The 19,056-nt window shown below is 44.9% G+C and overlaps 1 protein-coding gene across 2 annotated transcripts in view; it reads left to right on the top strand.

Annotated features, from left to right (window-relative positions):
- LOC115154823 (extensin) overlaps positions 1 to 18,808 on the top strand; it is a 53,330-nt gene extending 34,522 nt beyond the window's left edge. For both annotated transcript variants that reach the window (XM_029701444.1, XM_029701445.1), the window contains 4 exons: positions 1,013 to 1,051; positions 1,147 to 1,188; positions 3,483 to 4,134; positions 17,407 to 18,808. In XM_029701444.1, coding sequence (XP_029557304.1) covers positions 1,013 to 1,051; positions 1,147 to 1,188; positions 3,483 to 4,134; positions 17,407 to 17,633 — 960 coding nt within the window. In that variant the 3' untranslated portion in view covers positions 17,634 to 18,808. The remainder of the gene's footprint in view (positions 1 to 1,012; positions 1,052 to 1,146; positions 1,189 to 3,482; positions 4,135 to 17,406) is intronic.
- The last annotated feature ends 248 nt before the right edge of the window (positions 18,809 to 19,056 follow it).

Genomic DNA, 19,056 nt, shown 5'->3' with positions numbered 1-19,056 from the left:
AAAGACAGACGCCAATGTCAACTTCAATAGCCTTGTTCATGCATTGTACAAATCCCTACACGCGGAGTCCGGGGAACAGTCCGGCTAGTCGATTACCTATCAACTAGACTCCATAACAAACACCTCTCTCCCTTGATCTCAACCACATCCTATCCATCCCTCTTCCCTCCTTACATCTTGTCTTCCACTTTGTTTTGTACAGTTCCTGTCATTCCTCTCCTCCCTATTGCATTTGTGTTTCCCGCGGTCTGGGAGTCAGTGGAGGCTGCTGAGGGGAGGACGGCTCATAATAACAGCCGGGACGGAGCAAATGGAATGGCATCACACACCTGGAAACCAGGTGTTTGACTATTTAATTCCATTCCAGTGATTCCGCTCCAGCCATTACCACGAGCCCATCCTCCCCAATTAAGGTGCCACCAACCTCCTGTGCTGTCCTTAGTGTGTGCATGTGCCACCCCTGTGTGTTTGCATAAATCTATATGTAAATTAAGTATTTTAATTGTGAAGGAGGGGGGAGTGATTTTTTTTGTGGGGGGGTTTATTATGTGTTATAGTAAACCCTGCGTATTTGATTTGACCCTAGATATTTGAACCAAACCATGAAATTGAGAAGTGCGCTTGTGTCACGTGTATTGTGTGTGTGGTGGGGGAGGATTCCTCCGTTTTCACGCTACGTTAAAAAGAGGGACAAGATTTTCAGCGTTGTCATGGCAACCCTTTTGCACATAGCGAGCGCAGGCCAGGGTGGATACTCCCGTCTTGCCTGTCGAGCATACCAGTGCCCATCCCAGGCACCCACGGGCTGGTACCGCAAACATAACGTCGGAAATGTTTAGAGAGTAGTCCGAATCAGCACAAGGAAATTAATCTAAATGTATAGGCCTCGTGCAGGTCTTCAGTATGCTTACACTTTATACGTTGGTTGACGCCCATAGCAGGTTCCAGTCAGAGAAAGTGAAGTGCGTTTAAATCTGTCATACCAACTGACTTGTTCATGCTATTCCAACAGGAGAACACTGAGGAAGTGAGGACATGGCCCCCTCTACAGGTATGGTTATGTACTGCACGTATCACTGCTTTGTCCGTCTGCTCAGAAGCTATTAGTTACCCAGTAATGCCTGTGTTTGTGTGTTCAACCCACAGGTGTCAGTGGGTGAGCAGCAGCCACCTGCAGCACTGGAGAAAGTAAGTATTACATGACCACGTTTGTGAGTTTGGCTTCCGTCAATCAGAGTTTGTGCACTATGTACATCGAGGACATTTGCTTTGCTTATGCCTTGATAAAGGTAGGTATGCAGCGATGTTAAAGGTAAACCAGTGTATTAATAGTAGTTTGATTCAGTAGTTTGATTCCGTATTAATATTAATACTGAATCAAACTACTACTATTAATACACTGGTTTACCTGTTATGCTGGTAGTAAAAAAATCTACAAATTCTCCATTGATTAACACAGAGTTTAGGTATGTGTAAGGCTGTGCACGGTTGTAGAGTAAGAGACTGGGTTATTTCCTGGGTTGGGAGGGCAAGTCATTTGGTCGTCATTTCCCTGAACAGCGACATTGATGATATCATCAGTGGCATATAATCAAGTGTCACGTAAACAAAGACAGGAAAGCACAACCTTAATCTCCTAGTATTTCTGGCTGGGTATGGGGTTGAGAAAGCAATGAATTAGTCATTGTCTCAGCGGTGCTGGTAGTGGCAGGTTTCAGCACGAATTGCCATGACACAGATATGGATGGTTCGAATTCGAAACACTTGCTCAAATATCCTGGCTAAGTGTGGTTTGCGTTTCACTAATCCACCCTTCGGCTCTCCTAAATATGGCTTGAACACGTCTGACTCTTCTGGACACCCACACCCCTTTTTTTTCTCTCTCTCTCTCTCTCTCTCTCTCTCTTTCCCTCTCTTTCTCACTCTTTCCCTCGTTCCAGGGTGTGGAGGTTAGGCCAGCTGTCCCTTCACTCTCAGCCTCTCTCCAGATCCTCTTTCTCCCAGCTGTCTCTCTCTGTCTCTCTCCCTCTCTCTCTCTCTCTGTTCCAGCTGCTCCTGGCCTGGCCGCCTCACCCCTCATACCTCTCTCTCTGTCTCTCTGGGGGAGCAGCTGAACTGTAGCAGCCCTCCAGTATGTATGTCATCGCTCTCTACCACATGCTGCAATGGGACTGGGGTGGGGTGGGGTGCAATGAAGAGTGTTTCTGAGTGATTGTTTCTTTTTGTGTGTGTGTGTGTGTGTGTGTGTGTGTGTGTGTGTGTGCGCGTGCATGCAGGCTGTATCACAACTGGACGTGATTAGGACTCCCATAGGGCGGCGCACAATTGGCCCAGCGTCGTCCAGGTTTGGCCGGTATAGGCCGTCGTTGTAAATAAGAATTTGTTCTTAAATTACTTGCCTAGTTAAATAAAGGTAAACTAAATGTGTGTGTGTGTACGAGGAGCGGAATGGCTGGAGCTTGGTTTCTGGGCTCCTCTGGACCAGATGGTTGATCAGGGTATTAAAACGCCAGAGACAGGAGAGTGTGTCAGTCACAGATGGATGGGATTGTGGGATTGTCTCCTGAGGTTTGCACAGGGGAGATCTCCTTCCCTCTCGTCTCCTACTGCACGCAGCCAAGCCGAACCGCAGGAGAAAACTCTATCACTCCGTTCATGCATCCTCACACAAGACTCCTCCCAAACACACCGCTGCACGTCTCTGCCAACCCGTGTCAAAGTCCTAATGCACAACCCCACCCTATTGTTAAATATGATAGGTCTGAGAGACTGAGATTCTGAAACCATTTGTTAAAACATAGATTTGGTTGTTATGTAGAATTCAGGTTGTTAATTGGAACTGTACTACTATCCAAATGACTATGATCTTTGGCAACGGTATTTGGAGCTGATAGTTGTTTGTGGGGGAAGGGGGGGGGGTGATTTGGTACTGCTGCTACAGTGAGGGGTCTTAAGCTGTCGATCTGAGAGATGGAGAGGCAGGACGAGAGGCAGGACGGTGGGGATGGAGACACCCTGAGATTGTTGATTAGGAGGGCAGAGGAGTACGGCAAATAGGATGGATGCCGAGGTCGCCTTAAACCTGCCCCTAGCTCAGGCCTGGGCAATCCCAGTCCTCGGGGGACTGATTGGTTTCACACTTTCCCCCCCATCCCTAGCAGACACACCTGATTTTAAACGAATTGCATTTTTAACTGAAGATCATGATTAGGTGATTATTGGAGTCAGGTGCGTTAGCTGGGACTGGGGCAAAAGTGTGACACCAATCAGGCCCCCGAAGGAGTTGCCCAGGCCTGCTTAGCTCATGGTGTCTGCACCCCATGTTTCATTTTATTTTGGGGGATACTTACTGTGTATGGAAGTATGCCATCAAACCTCTCAGTAACCTGAAGGCATTGGATTCAGGTAGAACGGTTGCTGAACATGCAAATCAAATGGTATGAATGAATCGGACACTGACTGTTCTTTTCCTGTTTCCCCAGCAAGCTGAGTTGAAGCAGGATTTAGAGGTCGACGCTCCAGAGGAGAAGCCAGTCCTCTCGTCCTACAGACCTTACTCAAGAGCTGGCACTGCCAACCCGAGGCTGGATACCGCGCTGTCCCCTGTCCCCAAGAACTTCACCATCACACCATCCCCTGTCCTCAGCTCCACACCATCCCCTGTCCCTACCGTCACACCGTCCCCTCTCCCCAGCACCGTAACATTGTCTCCGGTCCCCGGCATTGTCACACCGTCTCCTGTCCCCCGCAGCAATGCCATCCGAGACGCTCTAGAGAAGAGCACTGCCAAAGCGCGGGCTTCAGAGAAGACCGTCACGCCCTCTCCCGTCCCTAGCTCTGTCAAAACGTCCCCTGTTCCCAGTGTGACCCCGTCCCCTGTCCCCAGCTCCACTCCGTCCCCTGTCCCCAGTGTCTCACCGTCCCCTGTCCCAAGCTCCACTCCGTCCCCTGTCCCTAGCATCTGTTCACCGTCCCCTTTCCACAGGACCGTCACTCCATCCCCTGTGGCTAGCAGCGCGGCCATAAGAGACCTAGAGAAGAGCACCACCAAACCACATGGTCCGGAGAAGACGACCGTCGTTCCACTGTCCGTCACGACCAGGCTCCACCCCCAGGAGACACCCAGCAGCCGAGGTAAGAGAGTAGAGCAGCATGGGAGATTGGGTCCCCTCCATAGCGATGTATATAGATCTCTACTTGGAAATGACCTGTTTTAGCATGGACATTGCCATTATTAAGGGATTCTACCATTTTTAAAGTAGTCAACTGGGTGGGGTTTTCTATGGGTTGGGAGCGATCAGCCATTGACCAGAGCATTGTCTTCTTCAAATTGGGTTATACGGTTTGTAAATGGCTTTAAGCTATATTATAGTGGCCACAATAAATGAATGCCACACAATATTTTGGTTCAGGACTCCAGCAGTGCAGGTGGCGGTAAATCGCCAATATTAGCTTTATACATATTTCAAACACAGAAGAACACTTATACAGCATCAATGGCACAGATGCAACATTCCAACACTGAGCTGGGGTCAAACTTGAATGTATTGAGATTGTTGTGAATGGTGGGAGTAACAGATTCGGGCCCGGAAGCATGTAGACACCAGGACACATTTTTATTGAACACTTTTGGTAATGAAGTTGTACCCTAACCCCCCCCCCAAAAAAGGCAGCCACCACATGGCAGGGAAGAGAATTGCCTATGTGACAAAGATTATCTGACATCGAATCCCTTTTACCTGGTGTGTGTTCATAATGGACAGTTATACCATGGTTCTGCAGTAGGCCCCTATAGTGTAGGTTAGGCTTTCCTAGTGCAGTTAGCAATGGGGATTTATTTGCCCAGCGTCCTAGCCAAATGCTGCCTCAGCCCACTGGAATCTTTATGAACTGGCAGACTAAAAGCAGGCCAGTGCAGCCTTGGGGGGGAATAGCAGTATCATGGTCCCACATCTCCTCTGCCTCTCTATTGGCTACTCGCTCTCGGGGTCATCTCTTACTGTGTGTTGGTCTAACGTTTTCCACAGTCCCTCTTAACGAACATTACTTTTATCAGTGTATGATGATAGATGTCTCTTGTATCGCAGAGCCTCACATATAGTGAGTTATTGACTTTGCCCTTGTAGTTGATTGCTTTATGGCAGCGTCTCTATGTCTTGTGCAGTTTTTTTTTTGGTCTCCCCTATTCCATAGAATTCCTCAGTATCTCAGCTTGTCTAGCTTTCCCTAACTGTGTAATATTAGGAGTGAGTTTAGTATCAGTCTAATTAGCAATGTTTGGACAGCGTTCCTCTGGGTGATCAGGAGTGGCTGGTGGTTTTGATCAGCGGCCCACATCCCAGCTCGACAGACAAGTGACCCAGTTCACAAACCAGACACAGACTGAGTGGGAGCTAGACCAGCACCACCCAGTGGACTACTGATCACACTGCAGCCAGTCCTCTTCCAGAGTTTAGTAGGAACAAAACTGTCTGCTTCTCCAGTCTCCCCCTGCTGGATGTGTACTAACCTTACAATGAGATTAAGAATTGTTGTTTCTTTGTCCTGGATGTGGAACCTGTAATTCAACTAGATCATATTCATGGATTGTATGTTTCTTCACAATATTGTTTCTTCACAATATTGAGACATTTCAAGTGAAGATGATGGTATGTCATTTGAATGGGTTAGTTATTTTTGTATGTTTTTAAATAATATACATATTTTTTTGTATATATTTCCGATCAATCTATCTATCTCTCTCATGTGTGTGTGTGTGTGTGTGTGTGTGTGTGTGTGTCAAATCACATTTTATTGGTCACATGGTTAGCAGATGTTATTGGGAGTGTAACGAAATGCTTATGCTTCTCGATACGACAGTGCAGCAGTATCGAACAGGTAATATCTAACAATTCCACAACAAAACCTAATGTCTAATAAATTCCACAACAAAACCTAATACACACAATCTAGTAAAGGAATGGGATGAGAATATATCAAATATATGGATGAGCAGTGACAGAGCTACGATGCAATAGATAGTGAAGGATACAGTTTATACATGTGAGATATGTAAACATTCTTAACCTGTTAGGGCTAGGGGGCAGTATTTACACGGCCGGATAAAAAACATACCCGATTTAATCTGGTTACTACTCCTGCCCAGTAACTAGAATATGCATATAATTATTGGCTTTGGATAGAAAACACCCTAAAGTTTCTAAAACTGTTTGAATGGTGTCTGTGAGTATAACAGAACTCATATGGCAGGCAAAAACCTGAGAAGATTCTCACCAGGAAGTGGCCTGTCTGACAAGTGGTTGTTCTTCTTGCCTCTGTTTATTGAAGACTGAGGATCTTTACTGTAACGTGACACTTCCTACGGCTCCCATAGGCTCTCAGAACCCGGGAAAAAGCTGAATGACGTAATTCAATGCCCAGGCTGAAACACACTAGCGCGTTTGGCAAGTGGTCTATCTATCAGAGGGCCATTAGACGAGGCTCGTGCATGAGGGGATAGCATGCTTTTACTTTTTCTCTCGTTGAATGTAAACAGGCTTTGCCGGTCGGAATATTATCGCTTTTTTACGAGAAAAGTGGCATAAAAATTGATTTTAAACAGCGGTTGACATGCTTCGAAGTACGGTAAAGGAATATTTAGACATTTTTTGTCACGAAATGCGCAATGCTCATAACCCTTATTTACCCTTCGGATAGTGTCTTGAACGCACAAACAAAACGCCGCTGTTTGAACATAACTATGGATTATTTGGGACCAAACCAACATTTGTTATTGAAGTAGAAGTCCTGGGAGTGCATTCTGACGAAGACAGCAAAGGTAATAACATTTTTTTTATAGTAAATCTGACTTTGGTGAATGCTAAACTTGCTGGGTGTCTAAATAGCTAGCCCTGTGATGCCGGGCTATCTACTTAGAATATTGCAAAATGTGCTTTCACCGAAAAGCTATTTTAAAATCGGACATATCGAGTGCATAGAGGAGTTCTGTATCTATAATTCTTAAAATAATTGTTATGTTTTTTGTGGAGGAGTAGGCAGGGTTAGGGTTAGGGTTAATAAGGCAGGAGTAATAATCAGATTAAATCGGGTACGTTTAGGGTTAGGGTTAGGGTAGGAGGCAGGAGTAATAATCAGATTAAATCGGGTACGTTTTTTATCCGGCCGTGAAAATACTGCCCCCTATCCATAACAGGTTAATCTTGAAACATACACCCCCGCCCTTCTTCTTACCAAAGAGATGTTTGTTCCTGTCAGCGCGATGTACTGAATCCCATTGGCTGTACGGACTCCGACAGCATGTGTCCAGCTAGCAATGTCTCCGTGAAACAGAGTATGTTACAATCCTGGATATCTCTTTGGAAAGCAACTCTTGCCCTAATTTCGTCGACTTTCTTAACTAGGGACTGGACATTAGCAAGGTAATATACTTGGAAGCGGTGGGTGGTGTGCTCGCATCCGAAGCCTCATTAGAAGACCACTCCGGCACCCTCTCCTCCGACGGTGTTGTTTTGCGTTGGCCTCTGGAATCAGTTCAAATGCCCTGGGAGGTGCATACAAAGGATCTGCTTTGGGAAAGTCGTATTCCTGGTCGTAGTGCTGATTGTGCTGTTAAGTTGACATCTCACTGATATCCAATAGTTCTTCCCGGCTGTATGTAATAACACTTAAGGTTTTCTGGGCTAACAATGTAAGAAATAATACATTAAAAAACGAAATACTGCACAGTTTCCTAAGGACTGGAAGCGAAGCTGCCATCTCCATCGGCGCCATCTTTTTAGTGTGTTAATATATATTATACCCACAAACACACTAAAAAGATGGCGCCGATGGAGATGGCAGCTTCGCTTCCAGTCACTAAGAAATGTCCTTGTTTTTGAAACAAAAGCACATTTGTTGTCCAATAAAATAACATCAAATGGATCAGAAATGCAGTGTATACATTGTTGATGTTGTAAATGACTATTGTAGCTGGAAACGGCTGATATAAAACAAATAACGTTTTTTTATTATTTTTTAAATGGAATATCTACATAGGCGTACGGAGGCCCATTATCAGCAACCACCATTCCTGTGTTCCAATGGCACGTTGTGTTAGCTAATCCAAGTTTATCATTTTAAAAGGCTAATTGGTCATTAGAAAACCCTTTTGCAATTATGTTAGCACAGCTGAAAACTGTTGTTCTGATTTAAAGAAGCAATAAAACTGGCCTTTAGACTAGTTGAGTATCTGGAGCATCAGCATTTGTGGGTTCGATTACAGGCTCAAAATGGATAGAAACAAATAACTTTCTTCTGGAACTCGTCAGTCTATTCTTGTTCTGAGAAATGAAGGCTATTCCATGCGAGAAATTGCCAAGAAACTGAAGATCTCGGAGATGCTGATCTCGGGGATGCTCCGGGATGCTGGCCTTCTAGGCAGAGTTGCAAAGAAAAAGCCATATCTCAGACTGGCCAATAAAAAGAAAAGATTAAGATGGGCAAAAGAACACAGACACTGGACAGAAGAACGCTGCCTAGAAGTCCAGCATCCCGGAGTCGCCTCTTCACTTGACATCAGACTGGTGTTTTGCGGTTACTATTTAATGAAGCTGCCAGTTGAGGACTTGTGAGGTGTCTGTTTCTCAAACTAGACACTCTAATGTACTTGTTCTCTTGCTCAGTTATGCACCGGGGCCTCCCACTCCTCTTTCTATTCTGGTTAGAGCCAGTTTGCGCTGTTCTGTGAAGGGAGTAGTACACAGCGTTGTACGAGATCTTCAGTTTCTTGGCAATTTCTCACATGGAATAGCCTTCATTTCTCAGAACAGTAGTGAAGACATCGAAACTATGAAATAACACACATGGAATCATGTAGTAACCAAAAAGTGTTAAGAGACCGCCATGGTTGAGTGTGTACGTGTTGTTCTTGTAGGTACCCATATTTTATGTATGGGAGAGTCTATCTGTGTTTACACACAGTTTGAGGGAGTTGGCTCATGTTTATTACTACCTCTGACAGGTTTTATTTGGGGGTTTAATATGTGTTTGTGTGAGTGTGTATATAAGATATGAGTGTGTTAATGTGTATATTGACTTATGTCCATGCATGTTAATGCATGTTGATTGTGTGTGTGCACCCCAAGGGTGGGGGGGTTGGGGTAGAGAGTAGGTGATAGTGTGCGTGTGAGTATGTGTGCATGCGAGTGTATCAGTCTCCTGCAGCTGCTGGCTCGTTGAGTGTGTGTGTGCCTCACTCTCTCCCTCGGCTTGCATTTCCTCTCCTCACCTTCAGAGAGAAGGACACACATTCCAGCGCTGCTTCCCGACTCTGGCCCGGGGCGACGCTCGGCCGGAGCTGATAAGTGACAGGGCCCCCAGCATCCACACAGCGCCGTGCCGGGCGCCCCCCCCCTGCTCCTCCTCCCCCTCCCAACCCTGACCCTCCCGCGGCCTGGCTCACTGCACAGACGTGCCGCTCCGGAATTCTGCCCTCTGCCCCACTTCTGCCCCCCCCCCCTCCTTCCCCCCTCCGTGCCAGAGAGGAGTGAGTATTTAAAGAGCTAGGCTTGCTTTTATTTTGGTGCTGGTGGGTGACACTGCAGCCCCCCTCTCTCCCCCACTGCATGTATGGACTGGGACGAGGTGTGAAGAGCGGGATCCACCTCAAAGGTCTGTCTGAAGACACAGTGAGACAGACAGACAGTCACTGTATCATATTGACCAGTGACTTCGAGCAGAAGGAAATTCATGTAACTGTGATCAGGTGTTGCCAAGGTTTTCTACAAATGGCTGCACAGTTAGGTAACCCGCGGAGCGGAGTGCTTTTTTTCAACCCGCTCCATTTGTGTTGACAGAGCTGAGAGTCTATCGGCTTGATGTTTGGCTTTTGGTTTCTGTTAGAACGTTCTGCGTGGGTTTGGGCAGTTCTTTGTTAAGACAGGTTAGGTTGGCGTCTAGTTTCTCGAGGTATCGGGTTCATCTTCCTCACGCGGATGTTTTCTCAGAGGGATAAAAAAAATATAAATTTAAGAAAAATAATAATTCTTCTTACTATTCCCTCACCGTACCCACATGTAACGGTCGGGAATACGTTGCACGCTTGCGTTCTCAAATGCACGCACGCGCATTCACGCACGCACACATACTCCTTGTGTTTAGCATTCCTATCAGAACCAACACCAAAAACCCAAGCACCAAAAAGCCTCCGACCACACGTGCCTGTGACTCTGTGCCTGTGACTCTGTGCCTGTGTGTGTGCGTGCGTGCGTGCGTGTGTGTGTCCGCGTGCAGGCATGTGTGTCCGACCTCGATCGCTGGAGCCTATCCAGGGTTTCCGTGGTGACCACACAACACAGCGAGACAATCAGAGGCAGGCCCACGCAGTGCGGCGAGAGGACATTAACACAGGAACCGCGGGTCAGGGGGCAGAGGAAGGGAGAGGGGGAGAAGAAGGTGGAGGGAGGGGGACAGAGGCAGGGAGGGGAAGAAGGGAGAGGATGGTGGGGGCAGAGCTACAGGGAAAGGAGGGGGAGAGGGAGAAAAACAACAAAAGAAAAGTAAAACCTTTAAAGATAGTTTGGGCCTGTCTCTTTCATGCCTCACCGCTATCAAGTGTTTGCTTTAAAGCTTCTTTGGCCATAGAACTGACTGCCTCTCCTGGGCTGCACACACAACCTCTACACTAAACACAGAACCTCAGTGTCTGAATTGAATGTGGTGGGGTTCGTCAGAGATGGTTGCATGCGTGACTGAGTCGGTGAGCAGGAGGGTATTTGTGTATTTGTGCGTGTGTGTGTGAATGTGCTTGTCTGTACGTGTGTGACTATAGTGGGTATCAGAAGTGTTCACCCCCCTTGGATCTTTTTTTTCACATTTTGTTGCGTTACGAAGTGGGACTGAAATAGATTTAATTTACATTTTTATCACTGATCTACACAAAATACTCAATGTCAAAATGGGAAGAATTAAACACGTTTTTTCAAATGAATTAAAAATGAAATAAGTCAAATATAGTCATTGCATAAAGTAAGTATTCACCCTTTTTTGTTTAGGCAAGCCTAAATCAGTTCAGGAGTCAAATTTGGCTTATCAAATCACATAAGTTACATGAACTCACTCTGTGTGAAATAATAGGGGTTGACATCATTTCTTTGACTGCCTCTTCCTCTGTCCCCCAAACATACAACATATGTAAGGTCCCTCAGTCAAGTATTGAATTTTAAGCACAGATTTAACTACAAACACCAGGGTGCTTTTTAAAAGCATCGTAAAAGAAGGGCCGTTATTGGTAGCAATACCAAATCAGATTTTGAATATATCTTTTAGCATGGTTAATAACGATGCTGTGGATGATGTACAGTAGTGGCCAAAAGTTTTGAGAATGACACGCATATTAATTTCCACAAAGTTTGCTGCTTCGGTGTCTTTAGATATTTTTGTCAGATGTTACTATGGAATACTGAAGTATAATTACAAGCATTTCATAAGTGTCAAAGGCTTTTATTGACAATTACATGAAGTTGATGCAAAGAGTCAATATTTGCAGTGTTGACCCTTCTTTTTCAAGACCTCTGCAATCTGCCCTGGCATGCTGTCAATTAACTTCTGGGCCACATCCTGACTGATGGCAGCCCATTCTTGCATAATCAATGCTTGGAGTTTGTCAGAATTTGTGGGTTTTTGTTTGTCCACCCGCCTCTTGAGGATTGACCACAAGTTCTCAATGGGATTAAGGTCTGGGGAGTTTCCTGGCCATGGACCCAAAATATCGATGTTTTGTTCCCCGAGCCACTTAGTTATCACTTTTGCCTTATGGCAAGGCACTCCATCATGCTGGAAAAGGCATTGTTTGTCACCAAACTGTTCCTGGATGGTTGGGAGAAGTTGCTCTCGAAGGATGTGTTGTACCATTCTTCATTCATGGCTGTGTTGTTAGGCAGAATTGTGAGTGAGCCCACTCCCTTGGCTGAGAAGCGAGCCCACTCCCTTGGCTGAGAAGCAACCCCACACATGAATGGTCTCAGGATGCTTTACTGTTGGCAGGACACAGGACTGAAGGTAGCGCTCCCCTTGTCTTCTCTGGACAAGCTTTTTTCCGGATGCCCCAAACAATCGGAAAGGGGATTCATCAGAGAAAATGAATTTACCCCAGTCCTCAGCAATCCAATCCCTGTACCTTTTGCAGAATATCAGTCTGTCCCTGATGCTTTTCCTGGAGAGAAGTGGCTTCTTTGCTGCCTTTCTTGACACCAAGCCATCCTCCAAAAGTCTTCGCCTCACTGTGCGTGCAGATCCACTCACACTTGCCTGCTGCCATTCCTGAGCAAGCTCTGTACTGGTGGTGCCCCAATCCCGCAGCTGAATCAACTTTAGGAGACGGTCCTGGCGCTTGCTGGACTTTCTTGGGCGCCCTGAAGCCTTCTTCACAGCAATTGAACCGCTCTCCTTGAAGTTCTTGATGATCCGATAAATGGCTGATTTAGGTGCAATCTTACTGGCAGCAATATCCTTGCCTGTGAAGCCCTTTTTGTGCAAAGCAATGATGACAGCACTTGTTTCCTTGCAGGTAACCATGGTTGACAGAGAGGAACAACAATGATTCCAAGCACCATGCTCCTTTTGAAGCTTCCAGTCTGTTATTCGAACTCAATCAGCATGACAGAGTGATTTTCAGCCTTGTCCTCGTCAACACTCACACCTGTGTTAAACAGCGTTTGACATTCTTCGAAGTACGGTAATGGAATATTTTAAAAAAATTTGTCACGATACGTGCCGGCGCGTCACCCTTCGGATAGTGTCTTGAACGCAAGAACAAAACGGAGCTATTTGGATATAACTATGGATTATTTGGAACCAAAACAACATTGGCTGTTGAAGTAGAAGTCCTGGGAGTGCATTCTGACGAAGAACAGCAAAGGTAATCCAATTTTTCTTATAGTAAATCTGAGTGCCAAACTTGGTGGGTGTCAAAATAGCTAGCCCGTGATGGCGAGCTATCTACTCAGAATATTACAAAATGTGCTTTCACCGAAAAGCTATTTTAAAATCGGACACCGCGATTGTATAAAGGAGTTCTGTATCTATTATTCTTAAAATAATTATGTTTTTTGTGAACGTTTATCGTGAGTAATTTAGTAAATTCACCGGAAGTCTTCGGTGGGTATGCTAGTTCTGAACGTCACATGCTAATGTAAAAAGCTGGTTTTTGATATAAATATGAACTTGATTGAACAAAACATGCATGTATGTATTGTATAACATAATGTCCTAGGAGTGTCATCTGATGAAGATCAAAGGTTAGTGCTGCATTTAGCTGTGGTTTTGGTTTTTGTGACATTATATGCTAGCTTGAAAAATGGGTGTCTGATTATTTCTGGCTGGGTACTCTCCTGACATAATCTAATGTTTTGCTTTCGTTGTAAAGCCTTTTTGAAATCGGACAATGTGGTTAGATAAAGGAGAGTCTTGTCTTTAAAATGGTGTAAAATAGTCATATGTTTGAAAAATTGAAGTTTTTGGATTTTTGAGGAGTTTGTAATTCTCGCCACGCTCTATCATTGGATATTGGCGAGGCGTTCCGCTAGCGGAACATCTAGATGTAAGAGGTTATTAACCTGTTAGGGCTAGGGGGCAGTATTTACACGGCCGGATAAAAAACGTACCCGATTTAATCTGGTTACTACTCCTGCCCAGTAACGAGAATATGCATATAATTATTGGCTTTGGATAGAAAACACCCTAAAGTTTCTAAAACTGTTTGAATGGTGTCTGTGAGTATAACAGAACTCATATGGCAGGCAAAAACCTGAGAAGATTTCATGCAGGAAGTGGCCTGTCTGACAAGGTGTTTTTTGTTCTTGCCTCTGTTTATTGAAGACTCAGGATCTTAGCTGTAACGTGACACTTCCTACGGCTCCCATAGGCTCTCAGAGCCCGGGAAAAAGCTGAACGATATCGAGGCAGCCTCTGGCTGAAACACATTATCGCCTTTGCCAAGTGGCCGATCAGAGGACAAAGGGCTTAGGCGCGTGCCCGAGTCGACCCCATGCTGTATTTTCTTTCGTCTGTTTACCTAATTGCAGATTCCCGGTCGGAATATTATCGCTTTTTTACGAGAAAAATTGCATAAAAATTGATTTTAAACAGCGGTTGACATGCGTTGAAGTACGGTAATGAAATATTTAGAAATCTTTTGTCACGAAATGCGCCGTGCGCGTGACCCTTATTTACGCTTCGGATAGTGTCTTGAACGCACGAACAAAACGCCGCTGTTGGAACATAACTATGGATTATTTGGGACCAAACCAACATTTGTTATTGAAGTAGAAGTCCTGGGAGTGCATTCTGACGAAGAACAGGAAAGGTAATCAAACTTTTCTAATAGTAAATCTGACTTTGGTGAAGGCTAAAATTGCTGGGTGTCTAAATAGGTAGCCCTGTGATGCCGGGCTATCTACTTAGAATATTGCAAAATGTGCTTTCACCGAAAAGCTATTTTAAAATCGGACATATCGAGTGCATAGAGGAGTTCTGTATCTATAATTCTTAAAATAATTGTTATGCTTTTTGTGAACGTTTATCGTGAGTAATTTAGTAAATTGTTAGTAAATTCGCCGGAAGTTTGCGGGGGGTATGCTAGTTCTGGACGTCACATGCTAATGTAAAAAGCTGGTTTTTGATATAAATATGAACTTGATTGAACAAAACATGTATGTATTGTATAACATAATGTCCTAGGTGTGTCATCTGATGAAGATCATCAAAGGTTAGTGCTGCATTTAGCTGTTTTCTGGGTTTTTGTGACATTATATGCTAGCTTGAAAAATGGGTGTCTGATTATTTCTGGCTGGGTACTCTGCTGACATAATCTAATGTTTTGCTTTCGTTGTAAAGCCTTTTTGAAATCGGACAGTGTGGTTAGATTAACGAGAGTCTTGTCTTTAAAATGGGGTAAAATAGTCATATGTTTGAGAAATTGAAGTAATAGCATTTCTAAGGTATTTGAATATCGCGCCACAGGATTCAACTGGCTGTTACGTAGGTGGGACGATTTGGTGCCACCTGCCCTAGAGGGGTTAAAATCAATTTTTATGCGATTTTTCTCGTAAAATAGCGATAATATTCCGACCGGGAGACGTTGTTTTCGTTCAAAGACTGAAAGAAGAAAATGGTGTCTTCACATGCACGTGCGCACACGTGTCATTGTTCTCAGATCGACCACTATCCAAATCCCCTACTGTTTTTCGCCCAGGGACTGCAGAGTCATCATTCCCCGTTCTGGTGCCTTCTGAGAGCCTATGGGAGCCTTAGAAAATGTCACGTTACAGCAGAGATCCTCTATTTTCCATAAAGAGGCTATAGAAGGACAAGAAATGGTCAGAGAGGGCACTTCCTGTATGGAATCTTCTCAGGTTTTGGCCTGCCATATGAGTTCTGTTATACTCACAGACACCATTCAAACAGTTTTAGAAACTTTAGGGTGTTTTCTATCCAAATCAAACAATTATATGCATATTCTAGTTTCTGGGCAGGAGTAATAACCAGATTAAATCGGGGATGTTTTTTATCCGGCCGTGTAAATACTGCCCCCTATCCTAAACAGGTTAACGAGAGAATCACTGACATGATGTCAGCTGGTCCTTTTGTGGCAGGGCTGAAATGCAGTGGAAATGTTTTTGGGGGATTCAATTCATTTGCATGGCAAAGAGGGACTTTGCAATTAATTGCAATTCATCTGATCACTCTTCACAACATTCTGGAGTATATGCAAATTGCCATCATACAAACTGAGGCAGAAGACTTTGTGACACAAATATTAATTTTCATTCTCAAAACTTTTGGCCACCACTGTATTAAACCACCCAGACACAACAAAGATAAAGTTGTCCTTCTGAACCGAGCTGCAGGACAGAAAGGAAACTGCTCAAGGATGTCACCATGAGGCCATTAGTGATTTTTAAAACGGCTGCAGAGTTCAATGGCTGTAATGAGACAACTGAAGATGCATCAACATTGTAGTGACCCACAATAATTACCTAAATGACAGAGTGAAAAGAATAATACAAATATACAGAATACAAATATTCCAAAACATGCATCCTGTATGCAAAAAGGCACTAAAGTAATTCTGTAAAAAAGAAAAGAAAAAGAAAGACAATAGAATACACTTTTTGGCCTTAATGCAAAGCCTTATGTTTGGGGCAAATCCAACACAACACATTACTGAATGAATGCCTCCTTATTTTCAAGCATGGTGGTGGCTACATCATGTAATGTGTATCCTTGACAGCGGCAAAGAGTGGGGAGTTTTTCAGGATAAAAAAGAACCGGGTTGGAGCTAAGCACAGGCATAATCCTAGAGGAAAACCTGGTTCAGTCTGCTTTCCACCAGACACTGGGAGATGAATTCACCTTTCAGCAGGACAATAACCTAAAACACAAGGCGACAATAACCTAAAACACAAGGCCAATTTGCTTAACAAGAAGACAGTGAAAGTTCCTGTGTGGCCAAGTTACAGTTTTGACTTAAATGTCCTTGAAAATCTATGGCAGGACTTGAAAATTGCTGTCTAGCCATGATCCTCAACACCTTGAAAGAACTTGGCGTGCAAAGCTCTTAAACTAACCCAAGAAGACTCACAGCTGTAATCGCTGCCAAAGGTGTTCCCGACATGTATTGACTCGGGGTACTTATCTAATCAAAGTGTATTAGTGTTTAATTTTTCATGAATAATTTTTTTATTTTTTTTTATTTTTTTATCTTCCACTTTCTTATTACAGAGTATTTTGTGTAGGTCGTTGAAAGAAAATGACAATTAAATCAATTTTAATCCCACTTTAACGTGATAAAAAGTTAAGAAATCCAAGAGTATGTGTGTTTAAGTGTGTGTGCTCACACATCTGTGTCCCCCGGGGACGGCGCTAAAAATACTCGGTTCCTCAAGCCTTCTGGTGTCTGAACAGCGTCTGTCTGCTCTCCATTGCTGTCCCCGTGGCCCTCCTCTGCTCCTCCGCTCCCATCCCTCAATTATACCCCCTCCCAAACATCGTGCCTCTCTGTCTCACACGCACATGCACGCACACACACACCAACTACACCCAGCTGTGTCCCTGCTCCTCTTCCTATGAAGATGACCTCCAGTCTGGCATGCTACAGCTCAGGACGGAGGAGTTTGGAGGGAGGGTAGAGGAAGAAGGAAAGGGCGAGCAGGAGAAAGGGGGGAAAACGCAGAATAGGAGAGGAGATGGGATCAGGGAGAATGTTCCATGATGGCAGTCGGCTCACAGACCTCTTGTATTCGCGTTCCCAGTTACGGGGATGCGCGACAACAGACCAATACATAGTAGCCATAGTGAGCTTCAGCTCCGTTCGTTGATGCAAGGCACCTCTAACCATTCGTCTAATGTCTGCCTCTATCTCCCTCCCAGATGTCCGCGTGATGGCAGCCTACCGCAGGGCCATGTCTGAGGATGTGGTGTCTGAGGGGGGCGGAGACACCTGTTCACGGAGTGGTCGGGTGGCTCAGCTCATGAAGAACTTCAGCGGGAAGAGCCCCACGCCCCCTGCACAGACCCCTCCTCCGCGCGGCAGCAAACCCCCCATCCCCACCAAACCCAACCACCTGCACCTGGTTGCCAGCCCCTCACTCAGGTAATCCACAGGACCTGACCACCAGGGCCACCCGCTGTCCCCCATCATACCACACCCAGGCCCCACTGAACACTGCTGGGCACCCAGCCTGGGGGTCTCAGCAACTGGGGACAAGGACGCAAGGAGGCAGGCCCCAAGGCTCTCAGGAACACAGCCAAAACCTTTGACTCCATTGCTGTTACTCCAAAAGCAAAGCAATGAGAATAGAGCTTTTGCCATTTTTACCTGTGCCATGTTTTATTTAGTGTTTTAAATTGTACAGTACTGTAAATTCTCTCTGTGGGGAAAAGGTGAACCAAAAGCGTTGATTGTAAAACAGCGTCTTCCTTTGTTTCCTGCTTTTGCCTTTTTATATTCAATGTATTATTGACCGTATCACACCATGTATTCTTCACCTGTCTATCTACTTTTAAAAAAAAAATCTTGCCATGTACAAATACCACTTTACTGTTACATTTGGCGCACAATACGTTCACAAAGCTTGTGCAATGTTGTCAAGGTCATCAACCTGTTCTTGAGATTGCAACAAATCATGACAAATGTCACCCTGAATGACGCAGTACATTTGTTTTCGGCGTTAAGAGCTTATCTGTTTGGTGACTAAATATAAAGACAATTGTTCCATGTGCTAACAAATGACAGAGCCGAATTGATCATACACGCCTGTCATGAACAAAGAGATGGGTAGAGTACAGTATGGCTGGACAGACGGGTATAACCGGGTGAGCGAGGGAAGGTGGTTCCTCCTTAATAATCCACGGCGCCGCAGCACCGTCAGCTTGTTTACTGTCACATCTCCCCTGACTGCCACCTGACCGAACAAGCACCTTGCGCTATCTACCTGAGATTGACCAATGACAGTGCCATACGCCTCTGCTCTGTGTCCCGGCGGACCGAACGCTGGCAAGCCACACGGTCCGTGCCAAATAAATCTTGTTAGCTGTGGTTAACCTGTCTGTTATTTTTCTCAATCTCACTTTTGATTGGTTGCACTCGTTTTTTCATTTAAAAAAAAAAATGTTTTACTATGTTAATGGGGAGAGCGAGAGTGATGATCTCTGTGTCTGTGTGTAACGAGTGTGCGTTGTCCCACACAAGGTGTGTGTTGAACTATGTGTGTGATGTCAGGCCTGTGTGGCGCAACCACAGTGGAACAATAAAATCATTTGACCCCTCCAAGCGCTAGTGATGTGAGTTTTCCAAGAGGCAAGGCGGTGTGTGTGTGCGTGTGTGTGTGCGTGCGTGCGTGCGTGCGTGTGTGCGTGTGTGTGCCTTCTGCATGATTCTCTCTCTTTATCCACTTTATATCCAGGATTTTTTTTGCGGCACAGAATTGTACACCCGGTAAACTTAGGTTCCTTTTAGATTCCATGAGTGAAATTCAGAGTGAAAGTAGAGGCGAAAAAACTCCCTATAGGCTTCCCCTC

This window comes from Salmo trutta, chromosome 19 (assembly GCF_901001165.1).
Source record: "Salmo trutta chromosome 19, fSalTru1.1, whole genome shotgun sequence".
In the NCBI taxonomy this organism is placed as follows: Eukaryota; Metazoa; Chordata; class Actinopteri; order Salmoniformes; family Salmonidae; genus Salmo; species Salmo trutta.
This window is presented reverse-complemented; position numbering and strand designations above follow the sequence as displayed.